Here is an 18,129-nt window from a genome sequence, read left to right on the forward strand (position 1 = left end):
TGCAAAGAAGAGCTCAGAAGTTAATGACAAACCTGAACATTCTATGGAAGAGAAATGGGAAATGAGATGCTGGAACAGAGACACATAAGATTATGTGAGCAGAAGCATTTCACATATGCAGGAGGGAGATACGTTATGATGCAAAGGCAGTGAGGTGGTTGTAATATTCTGGGTGAGTCAAGCTATGACATTTTATGCACTTTCTAGGTACTATAGATTCATTCCTGCATAAGGAAGATTATTATCTTGACATTCCAGATACATACTGTTGTATAGACTTCTGTAATTCCGTCTGCCCACACACAAACATATATACACATTTCAGCATATTATTTTGCTACAAGATTGGCTCTTCCATAATTATAAAAGTACGTTATTTCCATCTATATATTTACTTGTAGTTCAGAAAAAAAAATCCTATGAGCTTTCTCTGTCAGATGTTCCTTTTTGGTAACAGCAAGCTCTTTTATAAGACAAATATTTACCCAGAATGGCATTGGCCTTTTTGCTGAATTTGTATTACATTACCAGAATAATAATCCTTCTTAATTCAAAGCCCTGTCGTTCTCAGTGCTAATCCTAAAGAATATCACTCCATAGAAAGTCCTTGCCAAGATTTGATGTGATATTTGTCCTATTTTATACATGAAATTTTGTCTAGCTGCAGAGTCCAGGACCATCTCATGGGATATTCTTTATAGAGGGGATGCAGCACAAGGAACACTTTTATGTTCATATTAATTTAGTCAGAAGGTCAATATTAACTCAAGGAACTATATGACAAAGAAATCCAGTTTATGGATACGTTACTCTATAGATGTACTAAACTCTGGAGACAGAGTTTTGAATTTAAGGGAAGATTTAGGAAAGCTAGAGGGCTTATGATCCACATAATCTTTAATACAGTTTTCCATGCCTTTTTCATACAAATAAAAGTTGATATGGAGGAGAGGAAGACTGGATGCACAATAAATTATTTTAATTTCCTCTGAATCTTTCTGCCCAGTTTTGTCATTTAGAAATAGGCTTTTTTAATCTTAGTCATGCTGATTTGCTATTTTGAAAAGAATGTAACCAAATGCTGCACTAAGCACCTTTCAAAATATTTCCTGTTGTTTAGCAATTTTATTTTTGAAGTTTTGGCTAAGCCTTGAATATATACAGGTAATATATTGAAAATATATACTTGGAAATATATACATTTATGAATATATATATATATATTCTGGTTGAGGTAGTATTAAACAAAAATACAGCTTACTTTTCCTTCTCTAGTTGCATCAGACCATCCTTCAAGAGCTGACAAAAAGGATTTAAATCGGCAACTAAAGTTCACAATCTTTTGGGGCTTAATTCACATTTCATCTCGGTCCCACAGTTGTTCCTGACACCAAAGAGTTCTACGTAGAATCATAGAATCATTTAGGTTGGAAAAGACCTTTAAGGTCATCTAGTCCAACCATTAACCTAACACTGACAAGTCCACCATTAAACCATGTCCCTAAGCACCACAGCCACATGTCTTTTAAATACCTGCAAAGATGATGACTCAACCACTTCCTTGGGCAGCCTGTTCCAATGCTTGATAACCCTGTCGGTAAAGAAATTTCCCTACTATCCAGTCTAAATCTCCCCTGGAGCAACTTGAGGCTGTTTGCTCTCGTCCTATCACTTACTACTTGTGAAAAGTGTCCAACACCCACCTCGCTACAACCTCCTTTCAGGTAAGTACATGGCAGCTTGCATTAAATTCCGTAGTCTCTGTGACATGCAAGAAAGAAACTCAGAAATATGCTATCCAGTGTCTGACCCACAGACACTAGAATCCTTTTGAATGGAAAAACTGTTGGTATATCTGAGCTCCTAAACAGTCCACATGAAGTAGAAAGACAAAGTTTGTGACGCTGGGCTGAATTTGTAATTTCTAAGTCTGCTTTTTGTGCACCTCATAGTAACTAGGAATGTCCTTTTGTAGTATTGTCATAGTAAATTCTGCAAAAATATAAAGACAGTCTGTATAGTGGAAGCCCTCCAGAAGTAGCAGTGATGAAGCCACTGATGTGGTCTTTTAGTGCAGCCTTTGCCCTCATTAATGTCAGGAGTTTGCTAATAAGCAGGCTATTCCTCATACTTGAGGACTGTAACTTTTCTATAGTTAACATACACAGCAATTTAGCCTGTTTTGCAAAAACACTTTTAGGATATAGTTTAATTATAATGACCTAAAATTCCACTGAAGCTCTTTCCCAAATGAAGCTATTTTCCAATATAACCTAAGTACAAACATTAGGACAGCTTAAAGACAGCTTCCTCTTTGCTGAAAGCAAAATGTGCTTTATGTGGGTGTTTGGGGGATAGAGTTCTTTGGGAAAGTTTGGCTCAATCATATGTTTATATTATAAGTGTTTCCTCTTAGGTGTTCAGAATGTAATCCTTTAATGTCATTATTAATAGCAATAAACCCAACCAGAGACATTCATGGCGTGTTTTTCTGAGGGGCAGGTGATCATTTGGTCCTATGCTCACTTCATAAGTAAAGATAGACAGCTCTTTTTACTTGCAAGCTTAGATTCTCTACTACAGGCAAAATGTGTTCATTCAAAAAAATGCAGATCTTGTAATGCTTTTGCAGCTGCACGTAGAAAAAATTGCAACACAAAAAACACAAGGAATGGCAGCACGCACAGTTAATGCTCCCCTCTTCCCCACCCCAAAAAAAAGAAAAAAAAGGACAACTGGCCAGGGCGCAACTGGCCAGGGCGAGCACCCGGCAAGTAGTTGTGCCTCAGTGCTCATGTGCTGGCTGCTCTTGTCTTATTGTCTGGCTTCCACCAGAGACCCACATTTCCTACCTGTCACCACCAGGGGTGTTCAGGACACGCGGAGAGCGTGAGGCTGTAGTCAGCGAGCGGTGCAGGGGAGTCTGGCAGTTTAGCCCTGAGTGATTCTGTGAAATTGGAGGAGAAATTCTCGCTGCTGCTCTTCAGGGATTGCTGTTAGAGGAAGAAGCAGATTTGGAGGTGTGTGCCTGTGTGAGGAGATGCGGAGTGCATTTGATTGAGGTATCTAGTCACTGGGAAGCACTGCGAGAAGAGAGGCAGAGAGAAGCCGTGAGAAGAGGCAGAAGCAGGACTGAAGTACAGAGCAGCTGTTTCCTAATACTCGGATTCTTTTGGTTGCCTCAGTGAATGTGAACATGGATTCTGTCACTGAAATCTTCTCGAAGCTGCTGTTTCTCCTGTCTGTGCATAACTGGCACACGGCAGTGGCAGGGAATAAATGTAAGTATTGCATATGATTTGAAACTCAATTCGGAGTGCTTTGTAAACTTCTGGGATATTTTATTTGCATTTAGAATTAATACTATTTTGGAGACAAATGCTTACTGCTTTGAAATTGTGACAGCAAGTTGCTGGGCTGAAAATGTTCTAAAATCCTTCAGTAGATTTTTGCCGTGACTCTATGTACAGAATATTGTTAAAGCTTGCAGCCTAAGAGTATCTGAAAGCAGCATTTTACTAAGGGATGCATGTTCAGCCCCATTTTCATTTTTGTGTTCTGTTTGTAAGTGTAGTATTTTCCAAGGAATTTTGCCTTACGTGGAAATTACTAGCAGATTTCTGTTGTGTACTGTACCAGCTTGGTTTTTAGCAATTTATAATTTTCAAACCTGGTATCTGCATCTCCTGAATTAAGCCTACACTTAAATAACTCTGATGATTGACATTACTGTGCAGTTCAAGAGCAGTACAAATACAACAAGATAAAATGTGTATAGCAAGATTTTATGGTCTCTGCATTGATTGCTTAAGGATTATTGTTCGTGCATGACTAAGGAAGAGAACACTATCAGCTCCAGCAGAAAGTTTTTTTTAAAAAATGAGTAATTCATAGTTAGCCAGTAGGATGGTATTGCAAAATAAAGACAGTGATTACATTTTTAAAAACAATCTGCCCTCTAGGAGGCAAATCTGTGTTTTTCAGTGATGAATTAATTATTTTAAAATTAAATTAAAAAGAAAAGTAAAGGAAGAGGCTTAGCAAGAAACTCATTTTCAGGGGGGTTGTCATTCAGTAATAGTTCTGAGCTATTCTTTTTCCATTTGATTCAGCTTCATCGAGCTGAAGGATTTCATTTTGCATACATGTGTTAGAACAGTAGACTAAATGCCAGAGCATGTTTTTTCCCCGTCTTGTTGAGGCACTGGTCGTGCATCACGGGAATGGGGAGGGAAGGAGCAATGCCTCTATGGGAAGAAAGTGCACGCCAAAGCATGGAGGAATGTTCAGGAATAACCTTACAGCCCAGTGGCAGGGGGCAGCTCCCTGTAAACATTTGAGCAACGGCAGAGAAGTCTGAAGTGCTGAATGAGTCTATAGCCTAGGGTTTTGCATAGGGATGGTTTGTAAACTAAACATGCTCCCATGAGACAGACGTTCACATTGCAGCACCAAGTGATCTTGTGCTGTCATTCAGTAATGGTATCTGATACTCAAGTGCATAGTATAGCCCTAAACATGAATACTAAGTTCCTCTTGTTAAACACCGTGCTGCAGTCCAGCCACAGCTTTAATTCTCTTCATCATTCTGTATTGAACAGTTTATGAATACATCCATTTTCACAAGTCCATGATAATTGAATTGCACATTAATAGCATTTGGCACTATGCACAAAACTAAATCAGTTGCATACAGGGAGGCATATTAAAACCATTGCAAAAAAGGCTTGCATCACACAGCAAAGTAGTAAAGCACTAGAGGTCACTCTTACAATTTAGGAAGCAAGGTTTCAAGAAAAGGCTCAGGCTTCTTCCCAATACAGAATTATGAAGGATAAAACAAATCAGATGTGAAATATATTTGTACTGGCTTTCTCAAATACTTCTCAAAAACAAGCCAAACTCAATTACAGTATCAAATGACTGACCTGAATGCACAGATTTTTCCCATATATTCTAGTATTCATTAATGTATAGTATTTTTATTTATGAATAAGTCCTAACTCCTGTGTCAAAACACTTGTCTGAACTGAAAAAGTAAGAACTGTCCCAATGCTACAGGAAAGGAAACTGATTATAGGAAGGGTAAATGAAATTATTGAAATTAAGAAGGAGTGAGCACTAAGATGTGAAGAAAACTTGGCCAATGTGTTGCATATTATTCCTGTTCAACATCTAATCTGGAAAAAAAGTAAAATTTTTATGTATATTACTTTGGAAGTGACCATTTGTGTGGGAGACTTTGTTTTAAAAGTGACAGTTTCCACTTCAAGTATCAATGTCTGAATTTGGTTAGTGCGTTAGGTTTCATAAAATGACATCAGCAGAAAAGGTTTTTCATTGTTACTGATTACAACAGATACATGCAGCAGCCATTACCTACTCACTTGAACTTAACTTTACTCCTTTCTTCTTGAGAAGTTGACCGGGAATTGAAATCCTTTTCAGTAGGTGGTTCTATTATTGGCATTAAGGTATTCAAAGACATTTACAGAACAAGTAATGCTCAGTTTTCTTGCATGAATTTTTCTGGCTAGATTGTCCAATAAGTTGCCAATCATCAAAGAAAACAGTATTTTTTTTTAATTCTTCCACTAAATTAATCTATTTTTTCTTCTTTTAATTTTATGATTCTTTCTTTAATATCAAATCCTGAATATCTAAGTTTTGCTTTATCCTTCCTCAGACCAGCTGCCATTAACAAAAGACCAAAGTAAAGACCTTTACACGTCACCTTGAAGTGTCAATGCTAATGTTACTAAGTTGTATAAAGAAAATTTCTTGGATCAAAAATTGATGTGTTCAGAATTATTTCCATCTTAAAGGAATCACAGTATTCCTCTTTTGAGTAAAATGATTTTGAAGTTCTTAGTTTATCTGAAGGTGACCCTTTCATCTAGAATATGGAAGTTTATTTCTGGGGGTTTATTTTGGGGTTTTTTTTGTTTGGTTGGTTGATGGGGGTTTTTTTCTGCTGAAAAATAATGCTGATGCTTCCAACTGAGAGAGGGAATAATTACTGCTGGAAACTCAAATCTTAAAAATTCTGTAGTGATGCTATTGCATGCTTTCCTATGCTCTTTTCCTCCCAAAAAATTGCACTTCCAAAGCAGCTGAAAGAACTCCTAAGTGCACAACCCTGAGTAAGTAACTGTATAAGGTCAGGTGTGGATTTTAAATGAAAGATTAAAGCAAGTTCTCCTCTTTCTTCACTGGAGTTAGGAACCATTTTTATTATACTGGGAACTGTCTCTATAGCTGTAAATCAGCAAGTTACTAAATCAGCCCTTGAGAACTTGCCAGAAATTGGTACTCTAATAGGTGCAGTCCTTTTTTTTAAACTCTCTAAAACTGAATATTGCACAAAACATAATTAAACCCTCTACATACAAGTCAACTGTGACTAAAAATTATCAAGGTTAATTTTGAGAGTGAATGGAAATACAGAGAACAAATTACGGACTTTCCATGTAAATTCTCACCTCTTTATACCTCCTCCTTTTTGCTGACTCTCCAGTTTTACATCAGCTTTTATCAATACACGTTTTCATATTTTTACTGCAATTATCATAATTTTTATAAATGCAGAAAGGTTTTTTATTATTGTTACTGTTGTTATTGTTAAATATCAGGGACTGGTTGTTAATGCTACAATAGAAGACCTACTCTAAAGCTGACAGAGAATGACTGTTAATGATGTTGAAGTTTTCAAATAGACACCTGATCACATACCTTGATTATATTATCAGATGCAAGTCATTGTACAAGTAATATCCGCAGGGAAGAGATTACTTGCTACAAGGAAAATATTATCTTAATTATCTTAATTTAGAAAATAATTTCATTCTGATATTAATCATTGGTAGCAAACAGTTCTGTAGACTATTTGACAACTTTCTGGAATCTCATTAAAAATATACTAAAATGCTGTTTATCACAAAAAATTTAAATTAAAATGTAATTCTTTTACCATTAGTTTGTGGTTGATGTGAACTGTAGGAGAGGAGAAAGTAGAAACTTCCTTAATTTTCTTTTAGCGTCATTAATATTTATCTTCCATTTATTATTATCTGTCTCTGCTCTGAGACAGAAATGGAGATCCCTTCAGAAATCAGGCCATTTTCTAGCGATTATTTACATGAATAAAACATTATAGATATCTCTAGTATATTTTGCACATTTTTAGTACAGTAACATCAAAAGCTTGCATCAACATGAAATCTAAACCAATACCAATGGAAAAATCTATCAAACTTTACTTCAGACTTTCAAGGTTGAGAATTCACAGAAAGGCCTTGGGTTGATTACACTGAATATAATAAACAATTTGCATCCCATTGCTCTATACTTTCAAATTCCCATGAACATATTTGTCCCTGGGCTCAGTCAGCAGGATGGATGGAGCAAATTTGATCATGATTGATAGATTCTGGCAGACAAGTAATGACATTCTTGAAGTGGGATAGAATCAACCATAAAAAGAAAGTGTGAAGTACATTGTCAGAGCTAGTAATAACATTTGCATTATGTGTTAGGACCTACTGTGTTTCAGTTAAGTAAAAGTTAGGAGTTCCATAGTAATCACTAACTTCTTCACATCTTGACAATTCTGCAGTCATGGCCATTCTACTTCCTTTCTTATATAATAAGTAGATGTAAGCATACATCTATGTTCATCCACAAGAAAGACAACCTTTTAAATAAGGTGTTGTATCCAGTTACCTGTGTCTCACAAAATCATACACGCTTCTATCATTGTATATGAGGTACAATGCTCAACTTTAGTATTTTTTCTGAATGCTTCTGTGCTGCAGTAGAAAACAACAAAAAATGTGTCTCATATAAATATATCTCATAGGATATATTTTCCAGTATTCTGCTTACGGATTAATCTTCTGTAAGAACATAAAACAATTATTATTTCATAGCTTATATCAAGTTTAGACGTGAAAAAATAAGTCACATCTCTCCCCCGTCCCTTCTCACCATCTCTGACTCCCCACCTCAAACAAACAAATCAAACGACACTTGAATGCTCAAGAAACATTACACGTTTCAAATATTTATTTTCTTTTCTCCCAAAATGACCCTGTACTTTGGTGCTACTTGCAAGTTTGAGAGTTTAGCGTGCAGTGTCGCACAGGATGAGAGCTGTGTTTTGTGAGAAACTTAGAACTGCTTCTCAATACTTTTATATGTTTAGTCCTTGCTAGTTACTCTCAACTAACAAGCTGATAACAGAGGTGGAGGCAATAAGATGCATCACATTCAAAGGCCTCTTCTTTCTTGAACACGCTACACGATTTGTTAAGAAAGATAAAGAAATACCAAATACTAAAATTAGTCATGTCTGTCGGTGTACACGTTAACTTTATGTAAGAGGTTTCTCAAATGAAAAGTTAAAATTTGCTTTTCCTTCTCAGTTTTCAGGTGTTTTATGAAGAGGGAAGGAAAACCAAAACAATATTGATAACACTGATTTTACAAGTTTCTGTACAATTGCTTAGTTTTTTGCACTGTTAAATATGACTATATATAAATGTTTTGGTAGATTGATCTGATAGTTCTTGAATATAAAATACTTTTTGTAACTTACAATTTGTAACTTTGACAGTCAAGGCCTGTGCATGACTTCTAGAATAAAACTGAAAAAGAGGTATGCGTGTCTCAGTATACTGGCATGCCTTACATAAATGTCATTATGACAAATTCTGTCTCTCTAAATTTGAAAATAACATAAAATGTATAGGAGATACAATATGTTGTCACAACGAAAATGGATTTGCTTTATTTTTTTTCAAAAAATTATGCAGATTTAATGCTAGGGTTTAACCAGTTATGGTTAACAGAAATTTTAGCTCTGAAGTGTCTTACACTTATGTATTTAATCATGTTTACTTATCTGTTGTGTGTTTGAGTTTTATATATGTGCAAATACAGCATTGCAGACTAATGCTTGTCAAAGGAATACTCTATAGGTCTCCCTCCATCAGTTGAAACCTATGCCAGTAACCTTGAGTTAAATCTGTGAAATGAAGAGGAGGACTGGCGTCCAATTATTTTTATTTTCAGAAGACAGTTCTCAGTGTTTAATACAAATTTTTGGTAAGGAAAATCTAATGTGGACTGGAAGGTAAAAATGATATAGTTTATATTCTACTAAATATAAATTGTATTTTCAGTGCAATAATTTGAAAAGTGATTGAAATCCTGGAAACTTCTGTCATGTTAAGTAGATTAAAATTCATAACTACAGATTTATTATTTAAATAACATACTCAGTTAATGGACTAGCGAAGAAAATTACCTCTAGGGTTTTAAATCTCAATGGATAAAGAAAAATATGGTTAGGAAATCTATCCATCTGGGTAGCGGGTCTAATTACTTTTTTATTAAGTAGATCTCATTATTTGGTTGTGCTCAAGAATAAGCTATAGCTTGGGTTTTTTGGCTGTTGGAGTGCCTGTTTGTTTCTATAACAATCTTTTAGCAATTAACGTATTTACAAATGTGGTCTTGAGGGAACATTAGATTAGAAACAGCATGTTGGAATATTTGAATTTATTCTTATTACTTAATATCATTCTTTATTCAGTTGATTGCTGAAAAAGATCTTGTTCTTTTCCAGGCATTTATTTGTTCATCTTTAAATCTAAGTAGAAAGTGTTACAAAATACAATTTTGTAAAGATTTTTCCCAATTACTTTTAAAATTTGCCACCAGAAATCCCCAGCTGCATCCAGTTAACCTGTTCAGAGTTATTGCCAAAAGGTACTTTTAAAGAAAATTATAAACAACGAAAGTCTTGTAAAATATGTGGTTAAACAGGGTACAAAAATATTACTCGTCATATGCCATATAACCTAATAAACAACCTCACTAGGAGAGCAAACGGAATAAGTTATTATTAGAGAACGTAGAGAGTAGAGGCTTTGAACATGTCAGCAAGAGTGAGACCTTCAGAGGGTAACACACAATACAAAATTGATGCTGTGGACAGGCTGAGTTGCATACAGGGAGCCTGAAGAACTTTGGTTAGTTGACCTGTAACATTGTGCTGTGTCCTCTGTTACGTTAGACTGGATATGCTCAACATGGACATTCTGTAATTATCTAAAAGTTTTAAGAGGAGGAGACAGGAAAGCTTTTTCTTCACAATTATGAATTATAGTACTGGTCATATGATGTTTACTGCTATGCAGTATTAATAAAAAAATACTAATTTGAAGATGGAAGACATTTTGAATTAGAAATAACTATATAGGAGCTGCAGAAGGGACATTTTTCCTGAATTTTCACTGCTTCATTTATTAGCAGGTATAACATACTTTTGAGATATGTGATAAACTCTGATGGCTTTTGCAGAGACAAGAAAATTGAGATTTATTGGTGTAAAATTAAAAATCTGAAACTTGGGTGTTTGCTTCTGAGCTGCCTAAGTCCCTTTTTAGTCATATGAGAGAAGAACTAGTTCTTACAGGAAGAAGTCATGCAGAAGATGGAAGGAAGAAATTGAACGCAGAGTTAGTTATCTAGTAGAAGGTGATTTGCAGTGTAGAAGTTCCATTTGTCTCGTCACTGATTATGACTGAGTCTAGATAACTAAGTCAGCTGTAGGCTTTGTAGAGATCAAAATTTACATAAGGCATTTCCGTTCCATCAAAATTTCCTACTCTAAATGCCAAGTTAGAAAAAGGACAGCAAACCTTACTGACTGCCTGGTACATCAGTCACCAGCTATACTCAATATATATTTGTGTTTGATGTTGAAGTTCCCAGAGCCTCCCTTGTCTGTGTTTGGTAAGTGGGTTCTTCTTGATTTTCCAAGGGTAAGGCTGAGCTATTGATAGCCCTAGACAAAATATAGGGACTAAGTGAGAAGCTGGAAATGTCCTACCAGTGAAAGTGTCTATCACTCCTGAAAGGATGAAATATACAGGTATTTTGACTATATATAATGTTCTGATAAACTGAAAATTTCATTAACTTAAATAACCCAGAATTGCCTTTTCTACCCACCTGAGACAGTATGATATATCTGTCCCTTTGACAAACCATGATTATAGCTCCATTTTAACCCCAGTCTTGTCAAAGCATGGGAGGGTTTTGCTTCTAAAGAAAGCATAGAGTGAAAAGAGACTGTTACGAACAAAATCAGCAGAATGCTAAAGCATTTTTTTTTCATAAAGCAGTAATAAAACAGATAAAAGTATCTTGGTACTTTTATGGTTACTTTAAAGCCTTTTTACTATCCAGCATCTAAAGATGGTTATAGACTGACTGTTATATAGGATAGGAAGCACTTTTATGCTCCAAGCCAGCAAACTATGGCTCTCACTGTAACTTCTTTTCCTGATGAATGATCGGATGGACTACTGTGCAGCAGTCTAGTTTGCAATAGTTTTGTAATCATGGTGTGACTTACTTACCATTCTTTTTTTAAGAAAAATGCAATCTTTAGTAACTAAGATTTTTATTTTTTTTAAAATCCGTGAAAAACAACATTGAGTCTCGATGTCTTCAAGCAACTAAAGCTCCTCAGGAAATCAATGGGAGCTTTGCCTAAATAAATATTGAATAAAGGCTTTAGAAAGAATGAGCTGAATATTCATTCAACAGTGATACACTGCATAGTTTGAATATAACTGGTCTCTATTTCCTTTCTATGTATCAGTCTTTTCATTTTGCCGTGTTTGGAGGACTCAGATACAGAACGGTGTAACAAACAAGAATTACTCATTTGTTCTAGTCAACAAAAAATGAGGAGAAAAAGACATTTGGAATTTTAGCTAGTTTCTGTGGTTAGGGGATTTATATGCCTGCAGTGAAAAAACTACTGCTCTGTTTTTCTGAGCCAATGGTAACATATTTTTTTAAAAACCATCAAGATGATTGATTTTAATTTTCAAGGGTGAAATATCCCCTTAATACTTTCAGGAATGTCTGAATGCAGCGAAGCACACTGGAGGCTGCTGAGCTCTGCCCTCCAACTGACAAGGTGCGTTGCAGTAACTCTTACTTTTATCAGCCTGAATGTGACATTTGTAGGGCTGTTTTCCAGTTGCACCATGCTAGCGCGCTCTGGAGCTTCACTGTACCCTGCAGTGGTTACATTTCTGTCCTCAAGCAAAGTGTCTCAGAGTCTGCTTGTCCACAGAGTAGACATGTCCTCCAGTAATTAAGGCTGAGAACAGATCTCTCAGAAAAAGGAGACATCATCATAAAACTTGTTTGCAAATAGTAACCCATGATTTTAGCTTGTTTACTCTTACATAAAACACATATGTAAACGTATGTGTGTATTTCCCTGTAAAATAGGAGAAACAGAGCCACGGTGGTTTGTAGTCTCATTTCCTGATGTACTTTTGGAATGATGGTTATGACAGTGATGAGCCTGGCACAAGAAGAGGACTATGATAGGGTTTGGCTCATGGCATAGTGCTGTAAAAAGGGTATTCTGACTTCAGTAAGTAATTAATTAAAATGAAATACAGGTAGAATTCAATGATAGATGAATCAGCCACCAAACCTTTGTTTGGATTTGATAGCCCCACTGTTACTCTAAGAGACTATCAATGTACGTTTTTCATGTGGGTGAAACTTACAGTGCCTATAGCAATAAATATGTGTAAAACTCTCACATGTCCTAGGCACAGGTGACAGGTTAAAGGTAACTATAGCACTCTCCTGAAGAAGCCTTTAAGATATGTTAGGAAATGTGTAAGTTCCTTTTACAGAAAATAACCCTTTGCCATCTACGCCTCGTCTATTGTTAATGTGTTTTGGGGCATGTTGACTTCTTTCTCTTTTTTCATTTTCCTTCCCAAGGGCTCAAAAAAACTCATCTGTACTCAACTGTGAACTTGTTTTGACTTCTGTGAACTGTGATTATCTCATAGATCATTCTTATGCTGTATAGCTGTGTTTTGCTGTGCCCTGATTCATTCTCCTTGGACAGGAAAAGAAAGAATTTAAGAGATAGGGACTGGGGAAAAACATGATTTATATGCAAGTGCCAAACTGCACATTTTTGTGCCGTCTGCAACGAAGGGTTGTTATTTTGGAACCCTTTGCAAAATATCTACATCTATATGCTAGCTTGCTGTAGCCCAGAAGTAGTAGGTATGCAGTCACATTGCCCCAAATTTTGAGCAATAGCTAAGGGATGAATTCACAGTTATGATGAACTTGATCTCTGTTATCATTAGGATACTGTGGTAGAAAGTAAGCCTTTTTTCACCATCATGTATCTTTTTTTTTTTTGGGGGGGGGGGGCGGGTAGGGGGGAGGAGAATCTACCATGGCAAAGATTGCTTTCCTTCTTCAATCTCTGCAGCGACTACTTAGAAATTTGACAACATTTTTTTTCTTGTGAAGGGTGGTAATCTGTAGATATTCTACGTAGGGACAGACTGAGAAATTCTGACAATTCTCTGATCTAACTTTCACCTGGAGTAAAGTGTGTAGTGTGATGAAGGTGCTGAAGGGGGTAGTTTCTGTTTTGATGTTTCTAATATATTTTTGTAATGTCTCAGTGCATATGTTTCTAAGATGCTGCCACAGGTGCTGAAAATGTATGTTGAGTGGAATCGAATTATGTCAAATTTCAGTGCATGGTTCTGCATACTTGAACATTATAGATTGAATGGCATGATGCAAAAGTCTACCAGTGACCTAGTATCACTAAACTGATAGTATGATGGATCACAATGGCTCACTTAGGAAATGCTCATTATAATGTTCATATTTACATGTTTGCTTTTATAGTTATTTATAGTTATTTGTATCCAGATCTTGTTGAATGCTTTAATGTATCAGCAGATACATTTTTTAATGAGATTACTTTCAACCTGTGTTATTGTTTGATAATAGCAGAGTTATGATTTACTTATGCCATATATATTTAATTATTTATATTATTTTTGTGGCTTTAATTAATGTAGGAGTACATTTGGAAAACAACATCTTAAGTTGGATATGACTCCTTTTCTCAGTCATTGAAGCTGGATAACATAAAATAATCTTAACCCAAACTCATTAGAGTTTTGAAATGTTCCTGTGATTCTTACTTTCCTACCCTGCTGCTTGCCAGTAGAGAAGTATGTGTAGGAGAAAGTGGTGGTGAAGAAGGAGTTCCTCTGACTTTGGAACCCTACTGCGCAAACCATGTTAGAACCACACTTGCAGTAATGGACAGTTTCAGTCACAAAATCAGGTGTTATTTAGTGCAAAACCCTTTTTCAGAATAGAACACTGTAAAATACTCAAATGTTTCTTAAACTGTAATCTGTCATAAAACAGTGCCAGGTAAATGAGTGGTAAATGGCAGTGGGTGGTAAGCACTCAGTATGTTACCCACTTGGAATATAAATTAAGTGTATATATATATGTATATAAAAATATATATAAGTATATATAATATTAAAGTATCCTTTAATGTCTGCCTAAAAGTATTTAAAAGATACTATTCACTTAAATTTCTTCTAATCAAATAATTCATTGTCATTTTTTACTCAATTAATGCTTGTCATCATAAGAGAGGAAATCATATGCCGGATAAGAAAATACTATCTGTATTAGAATGTGGACTTTGTCAAGAAGGAGGAATTGTGTTATTCCTTCACACTGAACAGAGATTTTATTTTCAAAGCCTAACTGTAAGACTCGGAAGAAAATCAGACATGTAAGTAGTGTTTTTCTACTGTTTAAACTACTGTTGGGGAAATCTTATTGTACCCCTTAAGGCAAATTAAAAATCATAGAATCATGGAATTATAGAATGTGTTGGGTTGGAAGGGACCTTTAAAAGTCGCCTAGTCCAACCCCCTTGCAATAAGCAGGAACATCTTTAACTAGATCAGGTTGCTCAGAGCCTCAGCAAGCCTGGCCTTGAATGTCTCCAGGCATGGGGCCTCCACCACCTCTCTGGACAACCTGTTCCAGTGTCTCACCTCGCTCATTGTAAAGAACTTATTCCTAATCCTAATGTCTAATGTAAACCTACCTTGCTGTAGTTTAAAACCATTGCCCCTCATCCTATTGCTGCATGCCCTTACAAACAGTCCGTCCCCAACTTTCTTGTAGGCCCCCTTCAGGTACTGGAAGGCCGTTACAAGGTCTTCCCGGAGCCTTCTCTTCTCCAGGCTGAACAACCCCAACTGTCTCAGCCTGTCTTCAGAGGAGAGGTGCTCCAGCCCTTTGATCATCTTCATGGCCCTCCTCTGGACCCTCTCTATCAGGTCAATGTCCTTCTTGTGCTGAGGGTTCCAGAGCTGGACCCAGTACTCCAGGTGGGGTCTCATGAGAGCAGAGTAGAGGAGAAGAGTCACATCTCTGGATCTGCTGGCCGCGGTTCTTTTGATGCAGCCCAGGATGCAATCGCCTTCTGGGCTGCAAGCACACATTGTTGGCTCATGTCCAGCTTTTCATCCATGTGTACCCCCAAGTCCTTTTCTGCAGGGCTAGTCTCTATCACATCATCCCCCAGCCTGTATTGATAATGAGGATTGTCCTGACCTAAGTGCAGGACGTTGCACTTGGCCTTGTTGAACTTCATGAGGTTTGCTTGGGCCCACCTCTCTAGCTTGTCCAGGTCCCTCTGGATGACATCCCGTTCCTCTGGCATGTTGACCGCACCACTCAGCTTAGTGTTGTCAGCAAAGTTGCTGAGGGTGCACTTGATCCCACTGTCTATATCATTGATCAAGATATTGAACAGCACCGGTCCAAGTATGGATCCCTGAGGGACACCAGTTGTCACCCCTCTCCATCTGGACGTCGAGCCTTTGACCACTACCCTCTGGATGCGACCATGCTGCCAGTTCCTTATCCACCGAATGGTCCACCCATCAAATCTGTATCTCTCCAACTTAGAGAGAAGGGTGTTGTGGGGGACTGTGTCAATGGCTTTGCAGAAGTCCCAATAGATGATATCAGTTGCTCTTGTCCACTGCTGCAGTCACTCCATTGTAGAAAGCCACCAGGTTGGTCAGGCAGGACTTGCCCCTGGTGAAGCCATGCTGGCTGTCTCAAATCACCTCCCTGTCTTCCATGTGCCTTAGCATAGCTTCTAGGAGGATCTGTTCCATGATCTTCCCAGGCATAGAGCATGTTTGTGCTTAAATGACCATGAAGGAAAGGCTGTGGATGTTGCTTAACTGGACTTTAGTAAGGCCTTTGATACAGTTTCCCACAGCAGCCTCCTGGAGAAACTGGCTGCCCATGGCTTGGACAGGAGTACTCTTCACTGGGTTAAAAACTGGCTGGAGGGCCGGGCCCAGAGAGTGGTGGTGAATGGAGTTAAATCCAATTGGCAGCCAGTCACGAGTGGTATTGCCCAGGGCTCTATGTTGGTGCCAGTTCTCTTTAATATCTTTTTCAAAGATCTGGACAAGGGGATTGAGCGCACCCTCAGTAAGTTAAGTGAGAGTGTCGACCTGCTTGGTAGTAGAAAGGCTTTGGAGAGGGATCTGGACAGGCTGGATCAATGGGCTGAGGCCAATGGTATGAGGTTCAACAAGGCCAAGTGCTGGGTCCTACACTTGGTTCAGAATAACCCCATGCAGTACTACAAGCCTGGGGAAGAGTGGCTGGAGAGCTGCCTGGCAGAAAAGGACCTGGGGGTGCTGGGCAAGTGAGTACGAGTCAGCACTGTGCCCAGGTGGCCAAGAAGGCCAACAGCATCCTGGCCTGTATCAGGAACAGTGTGGTGAGTAGGACTAGGGAAGTGATCGTTACCCTGTACTTGGCACTGGTGAGGCCCCAGCTTGAGTACTGTGTCCAGTTTTGGGCCCCTCACTACGAAAAAAGACATTAAGGTGCTGAAGCATGTCCAGAGAAGGGCAATGAAGTTGGTGAAGGGTCTGGAGAATAGGTCTTATGTGGAGTGTCTGAAGGAGCTGGGATTGTTTAGCCTAGAGAAAAGGGGGCTGAGGGGAGACCTTATCACTCTCTACAACCACCTGAAAGGAGGTTGTAGAGAGATGGGGATTGGTCTCTTCTCCCAAGTAACAGGCAATAGGACAAGAGGAAATGGCCTCAAGTTGTGCCAGAGGAGGTTTAGACTGGATATTAGGAAAAATTTTTACACTGAAAGGGTTATTAAGCATTAGAATAGGCTGACCAGGGAAGTGGTTGAGGCACCATCCCTGGAGGTATTTAAAAGATGGGTAGACGTAGTGCTTAGAGATATGGTTTAGTGATGCTTTTTGTCAGAGTTAGGTTGGTGGTCGGACTAGATGATCTGAGAGGTCCCTTCCAACCTAGGCAATTCTGTGATTCTATGAAATATAAAAAACAATAATAAATTAATGACAATGCATGGAGCAGAATCCTCCTGCAATAAGTGGTTCTATAAGGAGTCTACAAAGATGCCTCACAAGCAGATGCGTTATATACACTTGCCGCAGCACCAATCCTGTGAGTGGTTGCATGGCGTACCTCAGTCCTGCCCTTGGGTCTATCCCTCAGCTCAGTCTACTGTCCAAAGGTGGCCCTTGAGGCTTGCTGGTATTCCAGGAGGGCTACAAGACAACTGGGAGTCATTCTGTCTCTAGCATTCTTGCTCACAGCCTGTTTAACCCCTTCTGCAGTTGGGCCTTCTTGCCCTCCATGCCAGATCATTTCTTGTCCACAAATTTCCCACTGCTGAGCTGTTACAATTTGAATTTCCCCTTCACTACATTTTTACTTGTGTAGGTTCTTAAATATATATTTTTTTAGTTATACTTGAGAAGTCTGATTTTGTGGCTCGTATGTTAAAATAGAATTTCGAGCAGACTGACATATAATATCATTGTTGAAGGTCTAGACTGTGGACATCTGTGGGCAGAACATGGATATCCATGTCTTAGTCTGTTATGTTTTCTAAACAAAATGTAAAGTAAGGAATGATGCCTGGCCAAAATTTTTAAAGGATTTGAAGACTCATTAATTTCCTTACAAATATTTACTCTTTCTTAAGGTGCACAAAATGTTCATAGGAACATTATTTTTTTTGTTTGGTTTTAGTACTTAGTTTTAGTATTTTTTCAAGGGTGACATTTCCTGTAGTATGAAAAGGTGTAACGTGATTAATCAAAGGCTTGCAGATCCAGTGTTCTGTCAGTGACACAGTATTTTGTAAACTCC

General features: G+C 37.8%; 1 protein-coding gene across 4 annotated transcripts in view; it reads left to right on the top strand.

Moving 5' to 3' along the window:
- Positions 1–2,875: 2,875 nt before the first annotated feature.
- CNTNAP4 (contactin associated protein family member 4) overlaps positions 2,876–18,129 on the top strand; it is a 242,550-nt gene continuing 227,296 nt past the window's right edge. For all 4 annotated transcript variants that reach the window (XR_010069045.1, XM_063319940.1, XM_063319943.1 and 1 more), the window contains exon 1: positions 2,876–3,281. Coding sequence is in view for 3 of the 4 variants with exons in the window: in XM_063319940.1 (XP_063176010.1) it covers positions 3,197–3,281 (85 nt within the window). In the remaining variant the exon portion in view is untranslated. The remainder of the gene's footprint in view (positions 3,282–18,129) is intronic.

Source organism: Chroicocephalus ridibundus, chromosome Z (assembly GCF_963924245.1).
Source record: "Chroicocephalus ridibundus chromosome Z, bChrRid1.1, whole genome shotgun sequence".
NCBI classification, from domain to species: Eukaryota; Metazoa; Chordata; class Aves; order Charadriiformes; family Laridae; genus Chroicocephalus; species Chroicocephalus ridibundus.